This window comes from Argiope bruennichi, chromosome 10 (genome assembly GCF_947563725.1).
Source record: "Argiope bruennichi chromosome 10, qqArgBrue1.1, whole genome shotgun sequence".
In the NCBI taxonomy this organism is placed as follows: domain Eukaryota; kingdom Metazoa; phylum Arthropoda; class Arachnida; order Araneae; family Araneidae; genus Argiope; species Argiope bruennichi.
Window position 1 is genome coordinate 115,242,099 of NC_079160.1, and position 22,605 is coordinate 115,264,703.

General features: G+C 29.7%; 1 protein-coding gene across 1 annotated transcript; it reads right to left on the reverse strand.

Annotated features, from left to right (window-relative positions):
- Nucleotides 1–964: 964 nt before the first annotated feature.
- Nucleotides 965–14,601, reverse strand: LOC129988870 (uncharacterized). Its single transcript, XM_056097147.1, has 5 exons — nucleotides 14,469–14,601; nucleotides 10,651–10,752; nucleotides 6,987–7,112; nucleotides 3,190–3,319; nucleotides 965–1,228 (listed from the first exon to the last, which is right to left on the reverse strand). The coding sequence occupies exons 1-5, from the start codon at nucleotides 14,524–14,526 to the stop codon at nucleotides 1,003–1,005; spliced, it is 642 nt and encodes a 213-aa protein (XP_055953122.1). The 5' UTR covers nucleotides 14,527–14,601; the 3' UTR covers nucleotides 965–1,002.
- Nucleotides 14,602–22,605: the final 8,004 nt, after the last annotated feature.

The following is a 22,605-nucleotide window of genomic DNA, read 5'->3' on the forward strand; positions in this document are numbered from 1 at the left end:
ACTTATGACTGGGAAAGAGCAGCGTTCTGCTCGTTGTTCATTGTTTCGTCAGTGTGTAACGGACCTCATGTTGCCGCTGTTCCTGATTATAACTGAACAGTAAGTACAGGATTCTTAAATTGTTCTTGCGATAAGCTTAATGTTTTTTAAGTATACCACATTGAAGTATACAGGATTCATATCCTTTAACTTTCTTTTTCTCTAATAAATTCTTGCAGTGCATTATATAAACTTATATAAACAACCAGCACAAAGCTTTCTATGTTAATTCGACATGTTACTGGCAATTGCTTCTATGTTTCACCGGGTCCCGGCCACTTTCCCATTCTACGTTGCTTGGGATAAATGGAGCGATTAGTACTCAATAAAAAGTGAGAAAATACGTATTATAACAGTGAGTTTTCGTATAAAAACTATGTATTCTGGTATTGGTGGGCAAAGAAATAGTTTCATAGAACAACAGCTTATCCGGCTTTTTTTATCCGGTCTATCCTTCCACCACATTAGACCAGATACTGGGGAGTGTACTGCTTTAGGAAAGAAAGAAAATGCTGTCAAGAAAAAAAATACCGAAGTTTCTTAATTAACTGCAGAAAGTGCTAAAGAATTTCACTTCCTATGAGAAACCTTCTCATGCTTTGTTCTTTATCTGTAAATAATTGAGCTAATAAAATAAAAAATAAGAACTTTTCCTGGTTATAATTGAATCAATGAAGTAAAAATTATACATTTCCTTTAATAATTGAATTAATGAAATAAAAAAGAAACTTTTCTCGGTAATAATTGAGTAGTTAATGAAGTAAAAAAAAGAACTTTGTAATTGAGTTAATGAAGTGAAAAAGAAATTTTCTTCGAGTTAATGAAGCAAAAAATAAATTTTAACTTTAATAATTAATAAGCCTGGTAAAAACTAAGTGATTGGTTGTAATTGAATTAATAAAGTAAAACGAAATTAATTCTCTATTCTAAAACATTTATTTCGTTTACATTTGGCACAATCTCTCACGGGAAGTTCAGGAGAGCTACGGTGAGCTCTGTGAATCGTGGGAGTCCCAAAATGACCGACTCTGGGATACTCTCGTCTGCAGGGAGAATGACTTCAGAGCATAGGAGCTTCTGCAATTTGATCATGTAAATTAAAATACCGTCATACAGGTAATCTGAAGGGATCCCTCCACAGAAATCTTCGGTGTTTCCTTGCATACATTTTCCGAACCAATTCCCTTCTCTACAAAGAGAAAGTAACAATGAGTGTCAATATACCACCATACTTGGGAATAATTAGAATGCAGAATTGGAACTAAAGAGCCTATAATCTAATAATATATATATAAAGAGCCTATATTAAGAGCCTATAATACGTTTACAGTGCTGGATAGGGCAGGATAAGTGAATAAAAGATAAAGCATGAAAAGAGTCGACAAATAAATGAAAGATGGCGAATAAAAAGGATATGACACGCGAATGAGGGAAAGCGGATGAAGAGGATATGACAAATGAATGAGAGAAAGTGAATGAAAAGTATATGACAAGTGGATGTGGGAAAGCGGATTAAAAGGATATGATAAGCGAATGCAGGACAGTGGATGAAAGGATATGACAAATGATTGAGAGCAAGTAAATGAAAAGTATATGATAAGCGAATGAGGGAAAGCGGAAGAAAGGATATGATAAGCGAATGTAGGAAAGCAAATGTAAAGGATTTGACAAATGAATAAGAGAAAACAGATGAAAAGGATATGACAAATGAATGAGAGAAAGCGGATGAAAACGATATGACAAGTGAGTGAAAGAATTGAGTGAAAAGGATAAGACAAATAAATAACAGAAGATTGATGAAAAGAAAATGAAATATTGTCAATTTTCTACTATTCACGAAAATAATTTATCGGTAGAAACTGGTGTGAAGAACCTTTCAATCTGTATTTTCTTGCAGCACTGTAATGAAAAGAACATAACGATACTTTGGGATTATCCTGAAGACCATTTTCGCAGAACCCGATATTATCGCCAAAAAGTAACGAAAAGATAGCGAAAGGATTGGGGTATTTTCGCCAGCGTTGACAAATCGGCGGGATAATCCCAAAGTACTCACATAACATCGTAATTAATGACAAACTGTTAGGGAGTAATAGATTCTTTTTTATCTAGATTAAATTTTTATGTCTTTTGCAGTACTTAGAGAAGAGTAATTAAGTACTGCTGTCATTCATCAACATTGATGGATTCCTTGCCGGAAAGGAAAACATATATAACTAAAATGACTTTCACTACTTCCAATTTCACGCCACATATTCATTTTTCGTATTATAATTTAAAGTAAATGTAGAAAAATTCTAAGAATTTCATTACGTGGATATATGTTAAATAACCTATTTTAAATTTTTATTCGTTTGCCATGTAAATAGACATAATATCAAATTTTGATTATGAAATATCTCTTTTATGACGATACTATATCTGTGCTCATTTTTTTATTGGTTTTTCGTTCTGCTTTATAGTGATAACCCAACATTTTTAGTTATTTCAGCAATGGCATTAAATTATGGTTATTTGAAGGTTAAACTACAACAATTAATATTATTCTTTTGAAGTTAAATACTGAACACTAATATATATCGGGGAAAAAAATTTGAATTCATGACTTGATTTAGATAGCAAATTACTACGGTAGATAGCAATTGATTAGACAGCAATTGACTATGGTAACATATTTACCAAAAAGTCTTAGTCAATTTGAAAAATATTTGAATCTCCCAGAATGAGCTCAAAATTTGAATTCCTTTTGTCACAAAACAAATTTCCAATTCTTTTTAAAGAATTAGTAGAAAGGAAAGTTTTGTTTTCAAGTAAAAAAACGTGAAATATAAGATGTCGATTACCAGTTAAAAATTTAAATCTATGTCGTGTAAAATTTAGACAAATTTAATTAGTAGTAAAATTTTCAATTTTTCATAACTTAAAAGTCTTTTTCTGACGATTTTCTATTTTTATAGCAATTTTTCTACTACAGTTTTACTTTTTTTGTTAACAAATTTCCTGCAATTTTTTTTCTATATTTTGTTAAAAGATTTGAAATAACTCCTAATAATGGGTTTCATAAAAAATTTCAGTTTAACTTATGAAAATAAAGAATAGATACGCATTTTTTTAAATCAATTTGCACCACAGACCATATTATTCTCTTACTTGCAGACCTCTTTGAGACCTCCTAAGATTTCTTTTGCAGTTTTTTTATCTTTCATGATGTTCTTATATTTATCCAGACAGTTTGCTCCCTTAACGGCATTTGCGAGACATTTTCTATGTTTCTCAAGATCTGAAAGAAATAACAGTGCAATCATGCATTTATTGATTCTCAGTTTTGAAGTGCACAGAAATTTTAATTTGAAACTTGAATTTAACACTTCTTACTCTAATACAAATTCCATATTCTCTTCTGAGAATTACAATAACCATCTACTTATTCAATTTCAACATTCTTTTCGTTTATTCTTATGTTTATTGTATGTGATTTGTTGAATCTGACGATATCAAAATGAAAATTCGACTTATCCAAAAATACGAATTAAGAAAAACTAGATATTAAATTGAGTTTCACGAAGGAAGGCAATGATTTTTCAATTAAAAAGAGCAGTAATGATTTATTTTTAATGAATATATAATAATATTATTTATAATATAGTCTTTTAACCTAACGGTCCGTGATTCGAGTCCCTGTTCTGGAGGTAATTTTTTTAGACCGGAATAGCCTGGTTGGTAGGGAGTTGGACTCGCATCCCTTTAGGAGTGAGTTCGAGCTCCGTTGGCCGAAGACTTTCCGTGTATAAGGTGGCTAGTGTATTTTGACAATTCTTCACACTTCAGACCTCCCTGGATCCGAAAAATACTTTTTCGGAATTATGTCTGTCTGTGAAAATGATCACTCAAAAAATGTTTGAATTAGGTTGATGAAATGGCCTTTACACCAAATATTTCTATTACAGTTTGAAATTCTTTCAGTAGAAATCTGCCTATCCGACTGCCTGAATACAAATTAAAACAATAACTTCAAAACGATGTGAGATAGATGATTACAATTTAGTGCACAGAGGTAACATCTAAAGTGCATATTTGTTTCAAATTTGGAACTCAAGGTATTCACCTTCTGATTGTCTGTGGGCCTCAGTGGCCTGGTGGTAAGGTCTCTGCTTGTGAGCCGTAGGGTTTCAGGTTCGAGATCCGATTCCACCGAAGAACGTCGTGTAAGGGGGTCTGTTGCACGTTAAATCCGTCATGCCAAACGTCCTCCCGCTGGTGTGGTGTGCAGAGGGGGGTGATAGCTCAGGTGTCGTCCTCGTCATCTAACCGTGGTTCAAAATTACGAGGTCCGTCCCAAAATAGCCCAAGTGTTGCTTTACAACGGGACGTTAATATAACTAAACAAACAAATTCTGATTGTCTGTACTTTTACCAACACGTAAGTGCGAAAACTGAAAAACGCAATAACATGAAATATAGTACCTTAATTTGTGAGTACGATAATAGTTTTGTGTAAAATTTTGATTTTAAGCGGTCGGAAAAAAAGAAAAATATTTGGTTTTCTGATACATTCCAGTGATTCATCGCCAAAAATCTCACTATAATAGATTTTCTCGAAACTATTAACCGCCAAAGAAGTACGGATAAGGATGCGCAATTAAATTTATTATTGTGCATGGGAGAAAGTTTCGAAAAAACCACTGCCGCTGCTTTTACTACCTGTATTGTACATCAGAAAAATTCTTGACCTTAGAAAAACCTCAGAGGATTATTCGCTCACATGCACTAAGAATAAATACAAGGAACGGACATATTTAAGTAACGATAATATTTCAGAAATACAATAACCCTTTTTTTTACAGTTTTTATTACTGAATGAACCAAAAGAAATTCAAATTATTGACAATGTTTCAAAATTACATAATGTAAACATAAAAAAAAATTTACTACAACACTATTTATAATTTGGAAAACTTCAAAGTTTTTGTCATAAGAGTTAAATGGATTCTATTGTCTCAATTGTGGTTGAAATAAATCTGCTTTTGGGAAATAAGCATTAAATTTAAACAAAGAAACTCTTTATGTTTTAATCTGTCAATAAATATTTTAACTTAGAAAGTAATTTTTAAGTAATTTCATTTCTTGTTTAGCTTATAATTGGATTTTAAAACCTTTATAGTTCATTTATTGCCTTTAAATATTAGTGATTCTTTTTAGTAAAACTTTGTATTTTTATTTCATAATTTAGCTTACAAAATATGCTCATTAAATTTCTTGTGTACATGCCAAACCGTGCTTACTGACTGTAAAATTGCATCATATCATAAGTGCATTATTGTAAGACCCTTTAAATCGGCTAAGTGATTCACACTTAATGGACAGACAAGTCATTTTAAACAACTAAACGTCATAGGAATTAAAAGCAAAGAACAAAAATCAGCACAATTTCCCTTCATGCAACTCCTTTTACACAAAAAAAAGTAAATATAAAGGGAAAAAAATTAATGTAATTATTAAAAATGTATTTGGGAGCTAAAATACTCTTTCAATATTAACTTAAACTGCAGCGTTCATTCATTTTTTGGGAGGGGGATACATTCAAAAGGTAGAAAACGATGCAATTGTAAATATGTAGGTGCGTCTTTATATAAATGCAATTTACATATATTTAATAGAGAAATATTTTCCAATTGAATTACATATTCTTTATGACTTAAACTTTTATAGATTACGAGTAATAATCTTAAATATATTTTTTAATTGATTGACTGAGCATGACCGAATAATGTATCAAAATTAACCTACAGATTTACTTTGTGAATATATAAAGTCATCCATTCACGATTACTCCAGTGACTCCATGCCGCTAGAGTAGAGTGGAGTAATCGTGAATGGTCGTATGTCACTCTACATGTCTGGGCGTGCGCGAAAAACTTATCGAAGTTAACCTATTGATTTACTTTGTGAATATATAAAGTCATCCATTCACGATTACTCCTCTCTACTCCATGCCTCTAGAGTAGATTGGAGTAATCGTGAGTGGTTATATGAAACGCCACACCATGCCATTTTTATTCATTCAAAAGCACTTCGATCATTCAAAAGTACTTCAAACTAGCTTTATTTCAATATAACTTCTCGTAGAACTTTTTCCCTCACAGATTAAGTTGTCTTCCATGCATCTTCATTCTTTCAGTCTCCGCCCTCATTAATTAAGATCCCTTTCCAAACGGGCGATAGAAAGAAGTGAAGGAAATTCAGACAGTTGGATGCCCAAGCTTCCTTTCCAACAGGTTTGCACATTATATACTTGTTTCTTACATCCATAACACCTTTTGCGTGATCTGGAATAACCGTGAAGATCCAACTTCAGACTGATTGCATATCACAGAGAAATGTGTGAAAAGCTTAATTTAGTAATATTAATATTCTGTGTAAAAGCAACACTAGGGCTATTTGGGAGAGGACTGAAATCTTTCTCTACAAATTTCCACACCACGCCAATCATTATTCATGAAAAGAGCTGTATTTGCTATATCTAATTAATTAAAAACAATAAAATTTCCTTTCATGGCTTTATAATAAGTTTTGCTTGTTTAATTACATTTACATCCCGCTTTCGAGCAACGCAAAGGTTTTTTTTTTTTTTTTTTTTTTTTTAGAATCTCATATTTATAAATTACCGTCAGATGACGAATTCGGCATTTGAGCTGTCACTCCACCCTACACTAATGAGAGTGCATTTAGTCCCAGATGGAAGTAACGAGCGCCAAGCTCTCTTTCGCGACAATTCACGAATCGAGTTCCAAATTCAGATATTTGTAACTCAGATGCTCTTTTCAACGCCAGGGCACTGAAGGACATTGTTTTATTTAAATAAAATTAAATCGAATGTGAACAAATATGAATGTATTAGGAATAGAATATTTGTGAAAGAAAATAATATCTTGAAGAAGTTTACATACATTCGCTTTTTTTATCACAAATTTCTACCACAGAGTCCTTGTGCCAATAAGCTTCCGGAATAAAAGCCGTCTCACAGTCCAGAGCAGCAGAGTAAACACATCTTGCTTGCTGCTTCAGCGTATCACCTTAAAAAGAAAAAGAGCTTTATAAGATGAACCTTATATAGAGTATCTATTCTGTGATCGAATAGTTAATTTTTAAGCCAATCAATACATAAATATTAGGTAGGATAAAGATAAGAATGATATACAGGATAAGAAAGGGTTTTGCAGACAGTTTGTTGCGCCTTTCTTACAAAGTTAACGACATTTGGCGATTTTGGAGACAAAAATGAAAATTCCCGGAACAATTCAGATTTTGGTGAATCTCCAACTAAGACTCGAATTCCAAAGTTTGTTCTTGAACATTCGATATAAAACTGAGAGGCACAATTGAAAATAATTAGCGATAGAAACCGAGTCGAAGAAAGGAATAGTCGATTGAATCCTTTCGTTGAAATGTTGATCTCCAGCGAATTCTCTCTAAATGTTTTGCAGTTCGTAGGTTGTTTATTAACGATTGGTTGCTTATATGAAATTGATTTCTGAAACTTATGTTACTGTTTGTGTATACTTCGTATGTATGTGTGTGTGTGAGTATTTAACTAAGTTTCTGATTTAGCATCGTCGCTGTCCGTTACTGAACCTATTGGACTTTCTATTGGTCATATACCAATACAGATTTTTTTCGTAACCATGTACTTCCGATAAAAAAGTGTTTTATATAAACAAATATAATGTTTAAGCACAAAATTACACACAAATCTACAGTTTTCGAATAAATATACAAAAATTCATTCATCAAGCTCAATGCATTTTTCAGTTATTCAGTTCCTATTCGACAAATAACCAGATTAAAAGATAGAGAATTCGGTAGGCATTTTGGCCGTACACTTATCCGCGTGTATTTCAAGAGAGTACATTAAAAGCATCAAACTGAACCGATGAAATTTTTCATGGGACCATTACGCTAAAAAGCCGAGTACAAACGCCTATTAATTCGATTGCGAATACATGTAAGTAAAATGCGAGCAAAAAGCGTAAAGGCACTCGTATTAATTTTTTACAGAACAAATTATTTTACTAATTAATTATGTCGTATTAGAGTTACTAAATACGACATTAATGTACTTGGGAGGGTAAGGATATTACCTCCGTGTGATTTTTTCGGAAATTTTAATTAATTAAAAACTAAACCAAATTTTGATATTCTTCCTGGTACAATTAGGAAAATATTATGGCTCAAAATAAATTTTACACCAGCTTAAAATTTAAAAAGATTTTTTTCAATTGCTTTACTATTTATTTTTTCAATTTTTAATTTTTTAAATAAAAATATTTTCTGCTTATTTTACAATAATATTCATTTAACTGTTATAAAGAAATTCAAACCATTTCCGTTGATGCTATAATTATTTCGTCTAAGATTTTTTTATTATTGATGATAAAGGATGATGGCTTATTTTTCTATGATGTGTATGCTTCTATTTAAAGCATGCCGTTAATGAACATCTTGAAATGTTATTATGTTATCCGCCTTTGGTGAATGATAGGTTCACTAGGATTAACAATAGAAAAAAAAATCAAATAAAACTTTGTAATAATTAGATCTTAATAACTTTTCCAGCAAAGTATTTTGAAATTTCAAATTTTGATATACATGTAACTCATCCTATTTTAAAAGCCTTAGATCCTTCTGTTCATTGTGCTATTTTCTATAGATACCCACATGCATCCAATTATATTATAAGAAAGATCAGCAGTACTTAAAAATGAACCGAAAAACACTTGAATCCGATTTTAAACCTTAATTATAAATACAGCAAAATTTCAAAAATTGTATTAAAAACATGCCTAATATTGAAACCTAATCAAATGGATAAATAAGTCATATTTTCATATATACACCATAAGCAATAGGAAAAAATTCCAAATAGGAAATATTAATAGCAATAATGACTAAAATTTCAGATTCACTACAAAAAACAAAAAGAGTGCTAGAGAATATGTACAAAATATTATTACAAATAAAAATAGAAAAAGCATACGCCAAAAAATTAGGGCTACTGGAAAGACCATTTTGTGAGTTCTTAGATAATGCAAAAATCATTTTTGTGTCGTAATATTTTCAAAAGTATAACTAAGAAATGTTCAAATTTCACTTAATTTTTAATTAACGAAATTTGTTTTAAAATCACTCCGAGATGTTCATTTTTACCATCCAATTTATATCTGCACCAAATTTAGTAACTCTGGATCAAACGACCTAAACTGTAAAGCACCAACATAGGTACAGAGAGAGAGAGAGAGAGAGAGACATGCATTCATCTGCACTATTCATAAAAATTTGCATTTAAGGTTTAAGTTTAGAAGATGAAATTTTTTTAAATGCGCCCATTTTTTATTATTTTAGCAAAACCGCTTTTATATTATTTAAAATTTGATCATTAATAAGTCTGAAATTTTAGATTAGATGATAAAAAATTAGAGAAATGCACGTAATAATAAACAAAAGTATGTAAGGCTTTTAAAATATTCCCTGCTATATGTTTATCAAATTTTGAATTTTGAAAATGCATGCTTGTGGAAGCCATTAAGAGTAAGTTACTTAAAATAATTAATTGAAATTTTAGCTGTCATCAATCTCGACGAACTAGTTGGTTACTAAAGGCGCTTAGCAAAGAATATAATTTTCTCCATGATTTGATAAATTTTGCATTGTTGTGTTGCACACGCACCGGTTTTTGCAATTAAAATGTGTCTTTTTAAATGAATTTGTACTAATCTGACATCTTTTCCCAATTCTGCACTCTTCTAATCTATCGGATTATTGTACTTCATCTTTCTTTTAATTATCATTTACACTTTAACGGTTGCTCACACCTAAGTGACTTCATATTTTCAGTCAATTAAATGTAATTATTATTATGATACAAATAAATTAGAATTGTTGGAAGAAGACATATCAGTATTTTTTTATATTGTAATAAATTAGGAAATCAAGGTGGCTATAGATTTCGAGTCAATTAAACGTAATTATTTTTATAATATATATAAACTGAAATTGTTGGAAGAAGACATATTTGTAATTTTTTTATACTGTTATAAACAGTTAGGGATTTAATATAGCACAAAAAAATAAAACGAATAGAATCTATGCGAAAAAAATGCAGAGAAACTATTTGTAATTTTTTTATATGTAATTTTTTCTAAATGCAGAGAAACTATTTTGGAAAAATTTACCGATCTTTTGAAACAAGTGACCTAACCTGTACATATCATATCGCTTCTTGCAGCTGTGGTGCAACAATTTTAACAGGTAGTTAAAAAGAACTAAAATAGTAAATGCAGATAATTTCTTCCTATATAATTTGCCATCCTTTCACAATTGTGTGATGACCGGAACGTGATATTATTATTGTATTTTATTTGTATGTTCAAACATGTTTAATTACTTCTTGAATTTGTATTAAAGATTTTTTAGATAATTTGTTGAAAAATATTATCAGCCCCAGGTGACTTTTGATTTCTTAGACATATGACCATTAAAGTGTTAATCTCTTTTACAGATATATTGCTTTTTCCTAGCTGATACAGTTGGATAAATTATTAGAATCATACTTACATGAACTGTATACTTTTTCAATGTCAGTGATGTAATTCTGAGCACATCTCGTAAATTTTTTATTGAAACATTTGCTGTCACAGCGCACTGTTCCTAACAGAGCTGAAATAAAGGAATTTATTACTTAAGTATTTTTTAATAGCTTTTCCAGTATATTATTGTCTAAAACAGTTAAACATGACAATTCGGAAAAGGCTGTTTTCATTTTTAAAAAACAGCTATTAGGAATTTTTTGTACATTGCATATCTTACATATATGTTACTGTTAATCGGTTATTATTAATACTAAACGAACATTATTAATAATAACCAAACCCGTTAGTATTTATAATAACCGATTATCCGCATTGACCTTAATATATATATATCTATTCTGAACAGTTTAGAAATTAGCTATTTGAGTATATTTCATTATTTTTAAGACTGACACGTGTTTTGGTACTGAATTTGTATTTTGTAGATGTTTCTTGTTTCCCTCGTCCGTTTTAATAAGAAAAAGATGTTTTTAATAATTTTGTGCATCTTCAATCAGCTTTAATTTCCTCCCAAGCTTGAAAAAGTATCGTAAAAACAAAAAACGAAAAAGAAAATTTCACAATTGAATTTTGTTTTTAAAACAAAAATCAAGTAATCTAACTCTTGAATTAGCAAACTATTGAATTTTAGCCAAAAAAAAAAAAAAAAAAAAAAAAAAAAACCTGGCTAACTAAGTATTATTCTCGAAAGGCACAAGTAATAAGAATCTTGAAAATGATTAATAATGTGCAAAAAAAACCCCATTCACTTAAAAAAAAAAGTTGAAGTGGCACACATTCACAAATATACACAACATTAAATGAAGTATTTCCATTCACATTGTATATTTACTGGCAGGTAAAGTTAACTAATCATTAGAGGGGCTATAGGGAATCCTTTTCTCAACAAGTAATATAAAAAAGTCAAAGTAACTTTTTATTAAATAATTATCCTTTAATATTTTATATCATTTTTTTCCAGCGATCTACACGCTTCGACACTGACGGTATTTATTCCTAAATTTATATCCTGTTAATATCTTATACAAGAAAACATTTTGGAACTGAATAAGCTGTATAAGAAGTCTAAAAAAAGATCATATCCACTGATATGTCCTTCATTGATGAAAGTTTTTTTTTATTATTATTAGTTTTAAAATAATGATTACAACAAAAATGATTTATTAGTTAATATGACTCTATCGTGCTGCCATCTATTGGTCTATTTTTTTCTCCTATATAAAACTAAAATTAATTAATTAAATTTAATTAATGATTTAATATTTGAAAAAAACTGTATTAACATCAAGTGCCATCCACAACACGTTTGAAAAATGTATTTGAACTTGAGTGGATGAATAAAAAGTATTTTATTAACGATTGAAAATTTGAACAAGATATATAAATAAATATACATAGGGAGAGTGTGAACTAAAAGTAGGAATTGGAAAAAAGAGTGATTGATAGATTTTTTTTTTTTTTTTTTTTTTTTTTTTACTATCAAAAAAGTAAGTATTCATTAGATTACACGAAAACTGGTCATTATCCTTTAAAAATTTCAAAAAGTATCTTCAAAATTTGGTTTTGTGGTTTAGTGTTATTCGATATGTCTATTGCTTTCAACTTATCTGAATATAAATATATTAAAATTTTTGAAACATACAAAAATTTTAAAGTATAACAGGTTTTATTTTGGACAACACCTTAAAATATTTTTGATGCACTGTTTAATAATTATAATAAATAATATTATTATATTTATTCCTAATTTCCGACTCAATAAGCCTTGAATGGGTGCTGTTCTCAGTAAAACATTAAATTGTAAATAAAGCTATTTAATATACCAGAAATTTCATTTTAATAACAATATTTCTACAAATAGAAAAATTAATTAAATCTTTTGCTCAAAATCTTATTTTTTACTTTCGCGTACACGTAGTACACAAAAAGAAAGTATTGTAATTGTCAAAAAATTCAAACTCAAAATTTTGATGTTTCAGATCTCCCTAAAAGCTCGAAAAACACATTTTTAAAAATATGCCTTCACATCTGTCTATCTAAGAACACAATAACTCAAAAACACTTTGAGCTAAAAAGATAAAATTGGTAGATTTCTATCAAATCTTGCATTCAGAAGAAGTCTGTCTGTCGGATACAGTTATTTGTACACAGGATAACTACAAAACATAGATGCAGAAAATCTGATACACTGATTTAGCATCCAAAGTATAAATATCTACCAGAGATTGACCATCTGTAGGTTTCAACTTACACAAGCATGTAAACGCGAGAACTCTAAAAGGCACTGACTTAAATTTATAAAATCTCGTATGCGATTTTTGAGTACATTTGTGGAATATAGTTTTTGTACAATCGATTGAGAAATAAACCCACTGTAGTGATTGGATTTTGAAGCGTTAGGAAATAAACGTTCATAGATGGCGCTAGACAACTAGCGCGAGTGTAATTAAAAGAGTGATCTCATTCGAGTGTTTGCTCTTGGAGGAGAAGGAGTTACTGAGCAGAGTAACTCGAACGAATCTACAATAAATTTATTAAGTTTTCTATTTGCCTAATTTTTTCAAAGCACTCACGAACCAGCCACGACACCCACCAAATGAGCATTCGATGTTCTAATTATTGTGTACTAAAAGCATCCCAGTCATTTATAATAAAAAAATCGTCAAAAATTGCACGCTAATTGGATCTTTTGTAACTATTGTTCCTCAATGGCATGAGTTTGATAAGACGCATTATTAGAATATATGACAAAATTTCGAGATCATGTCCGCTGGTTATAACAAAATGAATTAAGGCTAGTTTGGAACTAATAGGGTTCTCAACAACCTATTCAAAAATTCAAATGAAGAAAAAATTACCTTAAAAGTGAAAAAAGCAAAAACAAATGGGTAACAGTAATTAGAATATCAAATGAGCGTTTTTTCTAAAGTAGTACTGAAAACTAAATTTTAGTATTAAACAATTTTAATAAATAATGCCTTATAAATTAATGGAATATAATTTCAATGCATAAAATAATAATTATTAAAAATTAAAATAATAACTTTATAATGAATTCCATTACATATATAAGTAAAAACTAATTTAATGTAATAGATCTTGAATTGTTGGGGACTTGCCAGCTAAAATTTGCTGAACACTCGCTAAATGCCATGTAAAATAAATCAGACGAGTAGTGCATAAATTATGATTATATTTAACTAAAGAAAACAATCTGGAAATTAAAATAATGTTTTTACGATTTTTAATTTTAACTTCGAAGTAACCAAAAAAATTCGAATTCCAAATGATTTTGAAACAATGTGTAGTTGTTAAAATGTAATAATTATGATTATAAATTTAAAAATAATAATTTTGATAAAAATGTCAGTAAAAGCTCTTTGGGAAATTAACCTCGACAGATAACTGACATGCACGTTATTAATTGTTTAACACAAACAGACACTTTATAAAATAAAGCAAACATAAGGAAAACAAGGTACAGATCTAGTTAACAAAAGAAAACTATATAGAAATTATAATAACTCTATTCCGTTTTTTTAATTAATTTCAAAAGAATCAAAATAAATTCGAATTATATACAATATTTCAACATAAAATTAATACAAAATTCAAGAGAACAAATTAATATAACCGATGAAATCGAATTGAAAATTCGTCCATCTTTTAGTTTTATAACTAATTATTACATTCGTGGCATTAAATTAAACATGACAAAGTTTTGACGTGGATTAATAATAAAGAATATGCATCTATTAAGAAAGAAATCAAAGTAATTATTACCTCCAAAAGCGAATAATATTAGAAATTTCATCTTTTGAAATATTTTTGTAATCAGCATACACAGCTTAATATTAAAAAAAATAGAAATCGCACAAATAATGAAAATCCATTCTTATTATGGCAGAAATTATCATGGGAACAGATGATAAGAGAGTGTTCTTATCAGATAAGAGAGGGCTCTTAACAAGTGCTTTCTGAAACGTTCATTCATTCGTCATTTTCCGCAGAAAGTACATTTCATTTTGTAAAGTTTGCCAGTTAATTTTTAGTAGATTTTTTATTAATGAAATGCAATACTGAAAGACGTAGCAGTTTACTAGATAGTGCATTAATAAATGCTATTTTTTCCCTCTCTATAGATTCCATAATAGGCGTAACTTAATAGTTTTTAACCAAATTATAAATAAGTATTAAGTTTAAATGCACAAATAGAATAAAAAGGAAAGAAATGACGAATCCAGCTTGAAGACTTTTTCAAGGGTCACCCTTTGGCAGGGATTCAAACCAGGGGTTTTTCTGTGTGGTGTCTGATTTTCATCAAAGTATTGACCCCTCGTGATCCGAAAATCCTAAGAAATTGAAGTTTTTGAAGATAAGAGTTCATATCATAAAATCAAAGACAATAAATTACACTATAATAAGCAAAATATTATTTCAAAATTCAAATCTAAGCAAGACTACAGCAAAATTTAATCAAATCAAGTTACAATAAAACCATTAAATCATAAAAAAATCAATAAAATATAAAAGCAAGAAACATACCATTTGAAAGTAAAAATTCGAAAAACTTTTATAAAGAAAATAAACCTGTCAGTCCAGAACATAATATTAAACTAAATCCAACTTTCCCGCGTTTAAAGCTGAATATGCCTGTAATAATAATGCATCTCTTCATAAAAGATTTTGGAGGTTTTTACTTTCAACTGGTATGTTCGTTGTTTTTATATTTTATTGATGTTTTATTATTTAATGGTCTTACTGTAACTTGATTTGATTCAATTTTGTTGTGGTTTCGCTTAGATTTGAATTTTGAAATAATATCTTGCTAATTATTGTATCATTTATTGTCTTTGATTTTATGATATTAATTCTTACCTTCAAAAACTTCAATTTCTTAGGATTCTCGGGTCACGAGAGGGGTTCATACTTTGACGAAAATCAGACTTCACACAGAAATAATCCCTGCCTGAGGTTGAACCTTGAAAAAAATCATTTATTTCTAATTTGGTTCTGTTCATTTATGTTTTAAATGTAGCAACATTAGCGCTCTATAAATACAATGTATTTTTTATTATCTTTGATTTAGGAAATATTTGCGTTTAATTTATTTTCATACGGATTGCTTTTTTTTTTTTGTTTAGTTTTTAGTTATATCTGAAATTCACGGTATTCTATCCAGCATCAAGGGGAAAACTAACACTTACTAATGCATTGCCTCATCGTTCAGCAATTTCTTTTATTAATGAAGAATCAACTACTAAATCAGCTCTCAAAAAGTTTTTTTCCCTCTAAAATCTTTGTGTGAAAAACTGATGAATGAATGATACTTTCAGAAAGCACCTGTTATCACACTTTGTAAATCTTAGTTATGTCTAAATATAAATTTAAATAAAATTCTGCAAAATGAGATGATTTTTTTTTACACATATGATAAAGTAATACCGGGTTTACACTCAGTCAGTTATAAGACGGCTAGTAGACAGCGCATGCATAGAAAAGGACTGATTTGTGTTTGCTACAATTTCACAAAATCGATTCAGGTATTCCATGCTTGGCCATAAACTATCGTTTTGGAGTCACTGAATTTTGTTTTTCACTGCGCGTCGTATTAAAATTATGGATATTTACACAAAGAAACATGGCAAAATAAAATAAAAAAAGGTCAACATGCCTAAATTTGGAAAACTACAGAAAAGAAATGGCAAATAAAATGAAAAAAAAAACAGCCTAAAATCAGAAATCAATTAAAAAGCAAAAATTGCCGGAATTAATCTATGATACATGGTCATTTTTTTCACGCCAAAAAAAACGCCAAATTCTACAAACGTATGCGCAGTAAGAAAAAAAATACAATATAGCGGCATGTTGTTGTCTCGACTAGACAATTCCTTGCCATAGACAGAACAGCATTTTTCAGCCTTTCTACGCATGCGCTGCCTACTGGCCGTTTTATAACTAAACTTAATAGTCAAGCACATATTAAATACGTAGATATTTAAAATGTCCAAAGTTCTTAATATATTAACAATAGCAAAAATCCGAAAGCAGCTCTCGGAATAGTTCATATAATGCTCAGTAAGAAAGAATTTTCATTTATGCTCCACCTTCTGGGTGAATTGGGATTTTATGTCAAGTTCAGAAAACTTGAAGCATCCAAAAAAAGAAATTTTAATAAAAACGGAAGTCTTCAGGCGACTACATTCGGCGCTTCAAATTATTTGTGGCATTGAAACAATAGATCTTATTTGTGAACTGAATTCGACAATGTTTAAAGTAAAATATAGCATACACATTACAAGGAATAGGTTCTAATTTTATGGAAACTGAAATATCCTCATTAACTTGGATTCAGTCTGCAAATATTAAAATTGTGAGGTAGGGCAGAAATGGTCCGAATTTTTATTTACAGATGATTCCAAACTAAATGGTCTGGTTGGTGTGGATTTCTGCGTTTCTAAGCCAAATGAACAGAAAGAGCATCTTTATCGTCTGGCCAATCGCTATTAAGTTCTTCGGGTAGAACTCACTATATTAAAAAAAAAAGGAAAAAAAAAGGAAAAAAAGCACTGTCATATATAGATTGACTCGCTCAGTGCTTTAAAATTTCGGGAAATATTTTTCAGCCGAAAAATACCTGGTAGAGAAAACTCGTGAGTTATTAGATTGTTCCATCTCCCTGAATTGGGTCACAGCCTACATCGGTCATTAACACGTAATGAGGAAGCAGATATAGGCGGCAAAAATACCGCTATTTTGCCTAAAATAACTATTTATTTGAAAACTGAAGAAAAAACTTTCAAAACTATACAAAAAAATTTAATCAAAATAATGAATGGCAAAGACTTGGGATATTGAAGAAAAAGAAAGATTCGTATATAAAATATTTGAAGAACTGAAAATTTCCAGATGCATAGATAAAAGATTATTACTCAAGCAGCTACAAATAAGTTACTGTATCAGTAGTTAAAATATCCGAGCCACTTCAACATTAAAGACTACAACTGCCGATGTGCTGAAAATATCGGTGGTGATATAAACCACTTCCTATTCTCTTGCCCACTGCTGGAACACATCAGAGAATAACACATAAATAGAAATGCCCGTTTCTGAAGCTATAGATAAAGAAAAATTGATAAAAGAAATCCAGAGACTGCTGTTTGATGTGTGTGAACGTCAATCAGACTCGAACCTCCAAATTTAGTATTGAGCTGTTTTTACCATGCATACCATTTTTTGAATATTCCTGATTTTTAATTTCTTGTATACGTAGTTTAGAAGAAGTAATGTAATCTTCGAAAAAAAACTAGAGATCTTGACTGATCTCTATAGTTTTGACCTCTTTGAATTCAAAAAACACATTTTTGGAAAATGTCTGTCTAAGACACAGATTTAAAAACTTTTGAGTTAGAGGATGAAATAAGGTATACGGTCTTTATACCAAGTTTGCAGATCAAATTTTGTGCAGAATTCGCTCAAAGAAAGTCTGTCTATTCGGTCTTTCGAATGTAAATTAACTCAATAACTACAAAATGAAAATAGATAGGTAGATAAAATTCGGCACACAGATTTAACATCTATAACGTAGATACCCATGAAATTTTGAATTAAATTCAACAAGGGGTTGACCGTCTGTCGGTCGGTAATTTCAGTAAAAGGTAAACGTGATAACTCAAAAACGCAATGGTTTAAATATATGGTTTTTGGTACACGTGATTCCTACAATACTAGTTTTGTGTCAAATTTTTTTTTTTTTCGATCGGTTGAGAAAAATGCGTCAAAAACACAAATTCGATTTCCAAAAATTTAATAAAGCGTCTCAAATAAGGGAATGTGAAACTTCCATTATGGTGGTTGACTTTCGCCATCCTGATGAGTGCACAAATGGTGTGAGGTCAGCTATTCTCTACTGATGACGGAGTGCACATCTTACGTGAGGAGTTGAATCGTTTTAAACCATCCGAATATTGGAACTTCTTAATATTATGTAATGATATTTGAAAATTTATGGCAGATATGAAAAAAAATTCTTTAAATAGTGTACAGTCTTAAAATTTGCCAAAACATAAGTAAAATGGAACTTGTAGATAACAGTACTGCATAGACACAGATAAAATAGGATTATAGACGAGTTATAGTTCATAAATAGTTTGAAAATATGAAATTATATTTTTAAGGCTTAACTATTTAAACTTTTTTAAAACTTCAAAATGAAAGTTTTTAATAAAATAATATAAGCATTTACATAAAAAAAAGAGATAAAAATATAAGCTTATTTCGAAAGAAAACTACAGAACAAAATATTTTGAAAAAAAAAAGTCTATTGATTTGTTTTGCTTATTTATGGATGCAAATACCATTTGTATGCACAAATATCTCGACCCAACTAATAAATTCTGATGCACATCGGAAACATTTGGTATTACTGCAAACAAAAGTATTAATTAAGGAAAAGATATCCTTGGAAAAAGTTTAAGACTCTTTGAGAACTATCAGCTGCCTTTTCTTCCTCACTCTTATTAACTTCAATTAATTCAGTTAAATATCTTCATCTTGCACCACTGAATGCTTGAAGATCATTTTCTAAGTTCTAAAAATAATGTCATCACAGAATTTAGAAGATAGGATTTGATGAACTTTGGAACGTATGTGAAGAAATAGTTTAAACAATCTTATTTTCTTTTAGTGATTCTGCTAAGGTCAATATTCAAGTTTCCGTCATTTTTTTCTTTTGGAAAATGATTTTTTCCCAAAAGCTTAAATCGTGATTATCTCAGAATTCCAACTTCTAGAGATCCAATCGCATGCACTTATTTAAATCAACTACATATAGCTTTGAAAAGTGCTGACAGTAAATAACGTTTTAAATTTATTTCTTAACATCATCCCTTTAAATACTTATTTATGTTTAAAGGCGGCGGGATCAACGTGCAGTTTGATAGAAAATAAAGCATTTTTGATTTTCAAATCTGAGGGAATATTGTGAGGTGTGCGTTTATCAACAATGACAGCAGCATTATTTCTTCTTAAACATAATTCCTTCCTTTCCTTTCTTCATACAAGTTTTAGTGTAAATGCAGCTTCAAAAATGGAAAATTGGCACTAGAATTGCAAGCTCTTCCTAATGTGCAAATTTTTACCGTTCCGTAGCAATGCATTGTGAGATATTTTCTATCTCTTTCATTAAACTTTTGTACAATGAACGATAGCATCTGTAGTAATCTGATTTCCCATAGAGAAACAATGAAATTTCAGAGTAATAATGTGTGTTGAAATCTACATTCATAAAATAAAAAGGCGGATAATATTATCTTCCTATAATAATATTTTTTACTGAAACAAAGCATTTTTTATAATATGATTACTGAAAACAGAGTCACTGAGCGTTTAAACTTTATGAGCACTAAAGAATATCTTTCTTAATTTATGTAATATCTCAAGAATTTGTCAACAAAGTTTTCATAGATTCATCATGAGCAGATCAATTTATTAACAATGTTTGATTTTAAATGCATCAAACACTAAGAAAATAAAACGAATCGTTTAAAATAATCGGTTGAAAACAGGTTTAAAAAAAACTACTTAAAAACGATGTACTTAAAACTATAAGGATATACAAAAAATATATAACTAACATAAATACAATTTAATTACAAAAGCCTACAACTAACCTAAAAATAATTTAAATCAATTCCGCAACCGTTGATAATAGCTGTCAACAATCAGAACTCAATGCGCATGCGTGAATTTTCAACGCCAGTTACGTTTACGCAAAAACGTGAATTTTTCCACGCCAGTTGGGGTAACGCTATGCAGATTAGAAATTTTTAATTTCCTTTATTCTGTTTTATTTTAATTTAAAAGTACTTCAGAATAAATCTGAAAGATCGATTCATTAACAATGTTTAATTTTAAATGCATCAAATATTAAAAAAATAAACAGAATCGTCTGAAATAATCGGCCGAAAAATGTTAAGCCTAGCCTCATTAGAAAGAGAAAAGAACTGAAGCCTTACTCATTTGGCGGTGGGGGAAATGATGAGTTTTTTTTGGCGGGGAAGTTAGTTTTTAATTAATAATTAAAATTCTAATTAAAAATTCAAAAAAAGGACCCCAGGTGCCGCAACTAATCCCAAGAACAAACATATTGAATTACGATTACAATTGAATATTAATTGAAATTAAGATATTAATTGAAATGTGAAATCTTATAATAATGTGATAATGTTAACAGACTGAATAATAATCATCGCTTATTGTATTAAAACTATTAGTTTTGGGACTCAATGCTGCTCTGACTCGCCTCTTAAAACTAGACTTACAAGCCATAACATTTTTTTTTTTTTTTTTTTTTTTTTGCGAGTCCACAAGAAGAAATGAAGAAAGAGGGAGATGATGAAAGCGTTTACAATAAGGTTATAACTCCATTTTCGTTATAATCACATCGAGTAGCTTGAACTTTTGGGAAAATCTTTTACTCAAAATAAATAAATTATGATGGCACAAGATGATTAATTTAATCTTTTGTTTAATCTCTTTGTTTGTACATTATTTAAAAGAGAGTATATATATATATATATATACCACCATAAACTCTATGTAAATTATATTTATAATAAAATCTGTTTTACTTTATTCTTATGTATATTGCTTGTTCTTTTACATACATATGCGTATTTTTTTTTAGATCGCATTTCGGAATTTTACTAATTCTAAGTATTTATATCTTTTAATAAGGATTATTAATAGTTTTGCAGTTATACAAAAAGTGGATGTTACTCAACTGTGTGTGTGTGTTTGGCAATTGCTTTCTAGATTCTGTAAAGTACAATTTTCTAGATACTGGACAATTTTCCATGTGTTCATGCATCATCTTTTTCAGAGAAGAGATTCTTCAAAAAAAATTTTGTTCAATAAAATGTATTTTATTGTGGCTAATTGAAAGGAATTGCTTAGTGGTATATTGGCTAGCATTTCCCGGATTTAATGGAGATATCTTAGATTTCAAGCATCCTCAACCAGGCAAACTTACTGATCCTGTAAATGGAAAGTTGCAGGAGATGATTCCGTCATCAAGTTAATAATGCAAAACATTTGGAATAGCATTTTTTACATCCATACCATGTAATAAGAAAAATTCATTTGCTAGAATTTGATCTGGCATTGTTCTTGAGGATTGCAATATAGTGATAAATTGCGATGGATCACGTTTCTGTACTTCTTAAGCGAAGTACGTGGCCAAAAACGAAAGTGCTTACAATGCCGTGTCATACATTCACTTTTTGGTTTCTTATTAAAGATACTGTTGTCACGTCATAAGAAATTTTTTTTTCGGCGGTGCAAACAATTCACCATGTCAGTTAAAGAGAAATGTACCTCGACCGTCCATAATAACCTTTCAAGTTAGCAGTTATCTGTTAGAAATCTAATTAGAAATGAAACCTGAAAGGCGAAATGCTTTCTTGTGCCCCATTTGCAGTTTCTAGACGTGTTGTAAGACTCTGCATAGGCATGCTTTGAAAATTACTCTCGTAAATGCGATATCTAACAGTGAAAGATTAAAACTCCTCTAATCTCAATAGCATCAGGATATTATTTAATATTATGGATATATTGTGAAGGCCGAATATCCTGAAAACAATTTTTTTATAATATGTAGCAATACTCAAAAGGCAAAACTTTGCAACAAATATATTAGCTTAATAATTCATTTAATTTGTTACTTTATTCTAAAAAAATAAGGGGAACAATTTTTTATTAAAAACGAATATTATGAGAACAATTTTGAAAATGATACATTAAACAATATTGAATATATCATGAAACAATATTATGAAAACTTGACTGTAAATTCTGAAATGCTCAACGTTTCACAATATTGTGAAAATTATATTGCAAATTTTACATTTATCAATGCTGA

Bases quoted from the DNA above. Each gene is read 5' to 3' on its own strand.
- LOC129988870 (XM_056097147.1), bottom strand. From the start codon at position 14,526: ATGCTGATTACAAAAATATTTCAAAAGATGAAATTTCTAATATTATTC. The intron at 10,753-14,468 runs GTAATAATTACT...CCTTTATTTCAG, and splicing joins AATATTATTCGCTTTTGGAG to CTCTGTTAGGAACAGTGCGC. The intron at 1,229-3,189 runs GTAAGAGAATAA...TTCTCTTTGTAG, and splicing joins GGTCTCAAAGAGGTCTGCAA to AGAAGGGAATTGGTTCGGAA.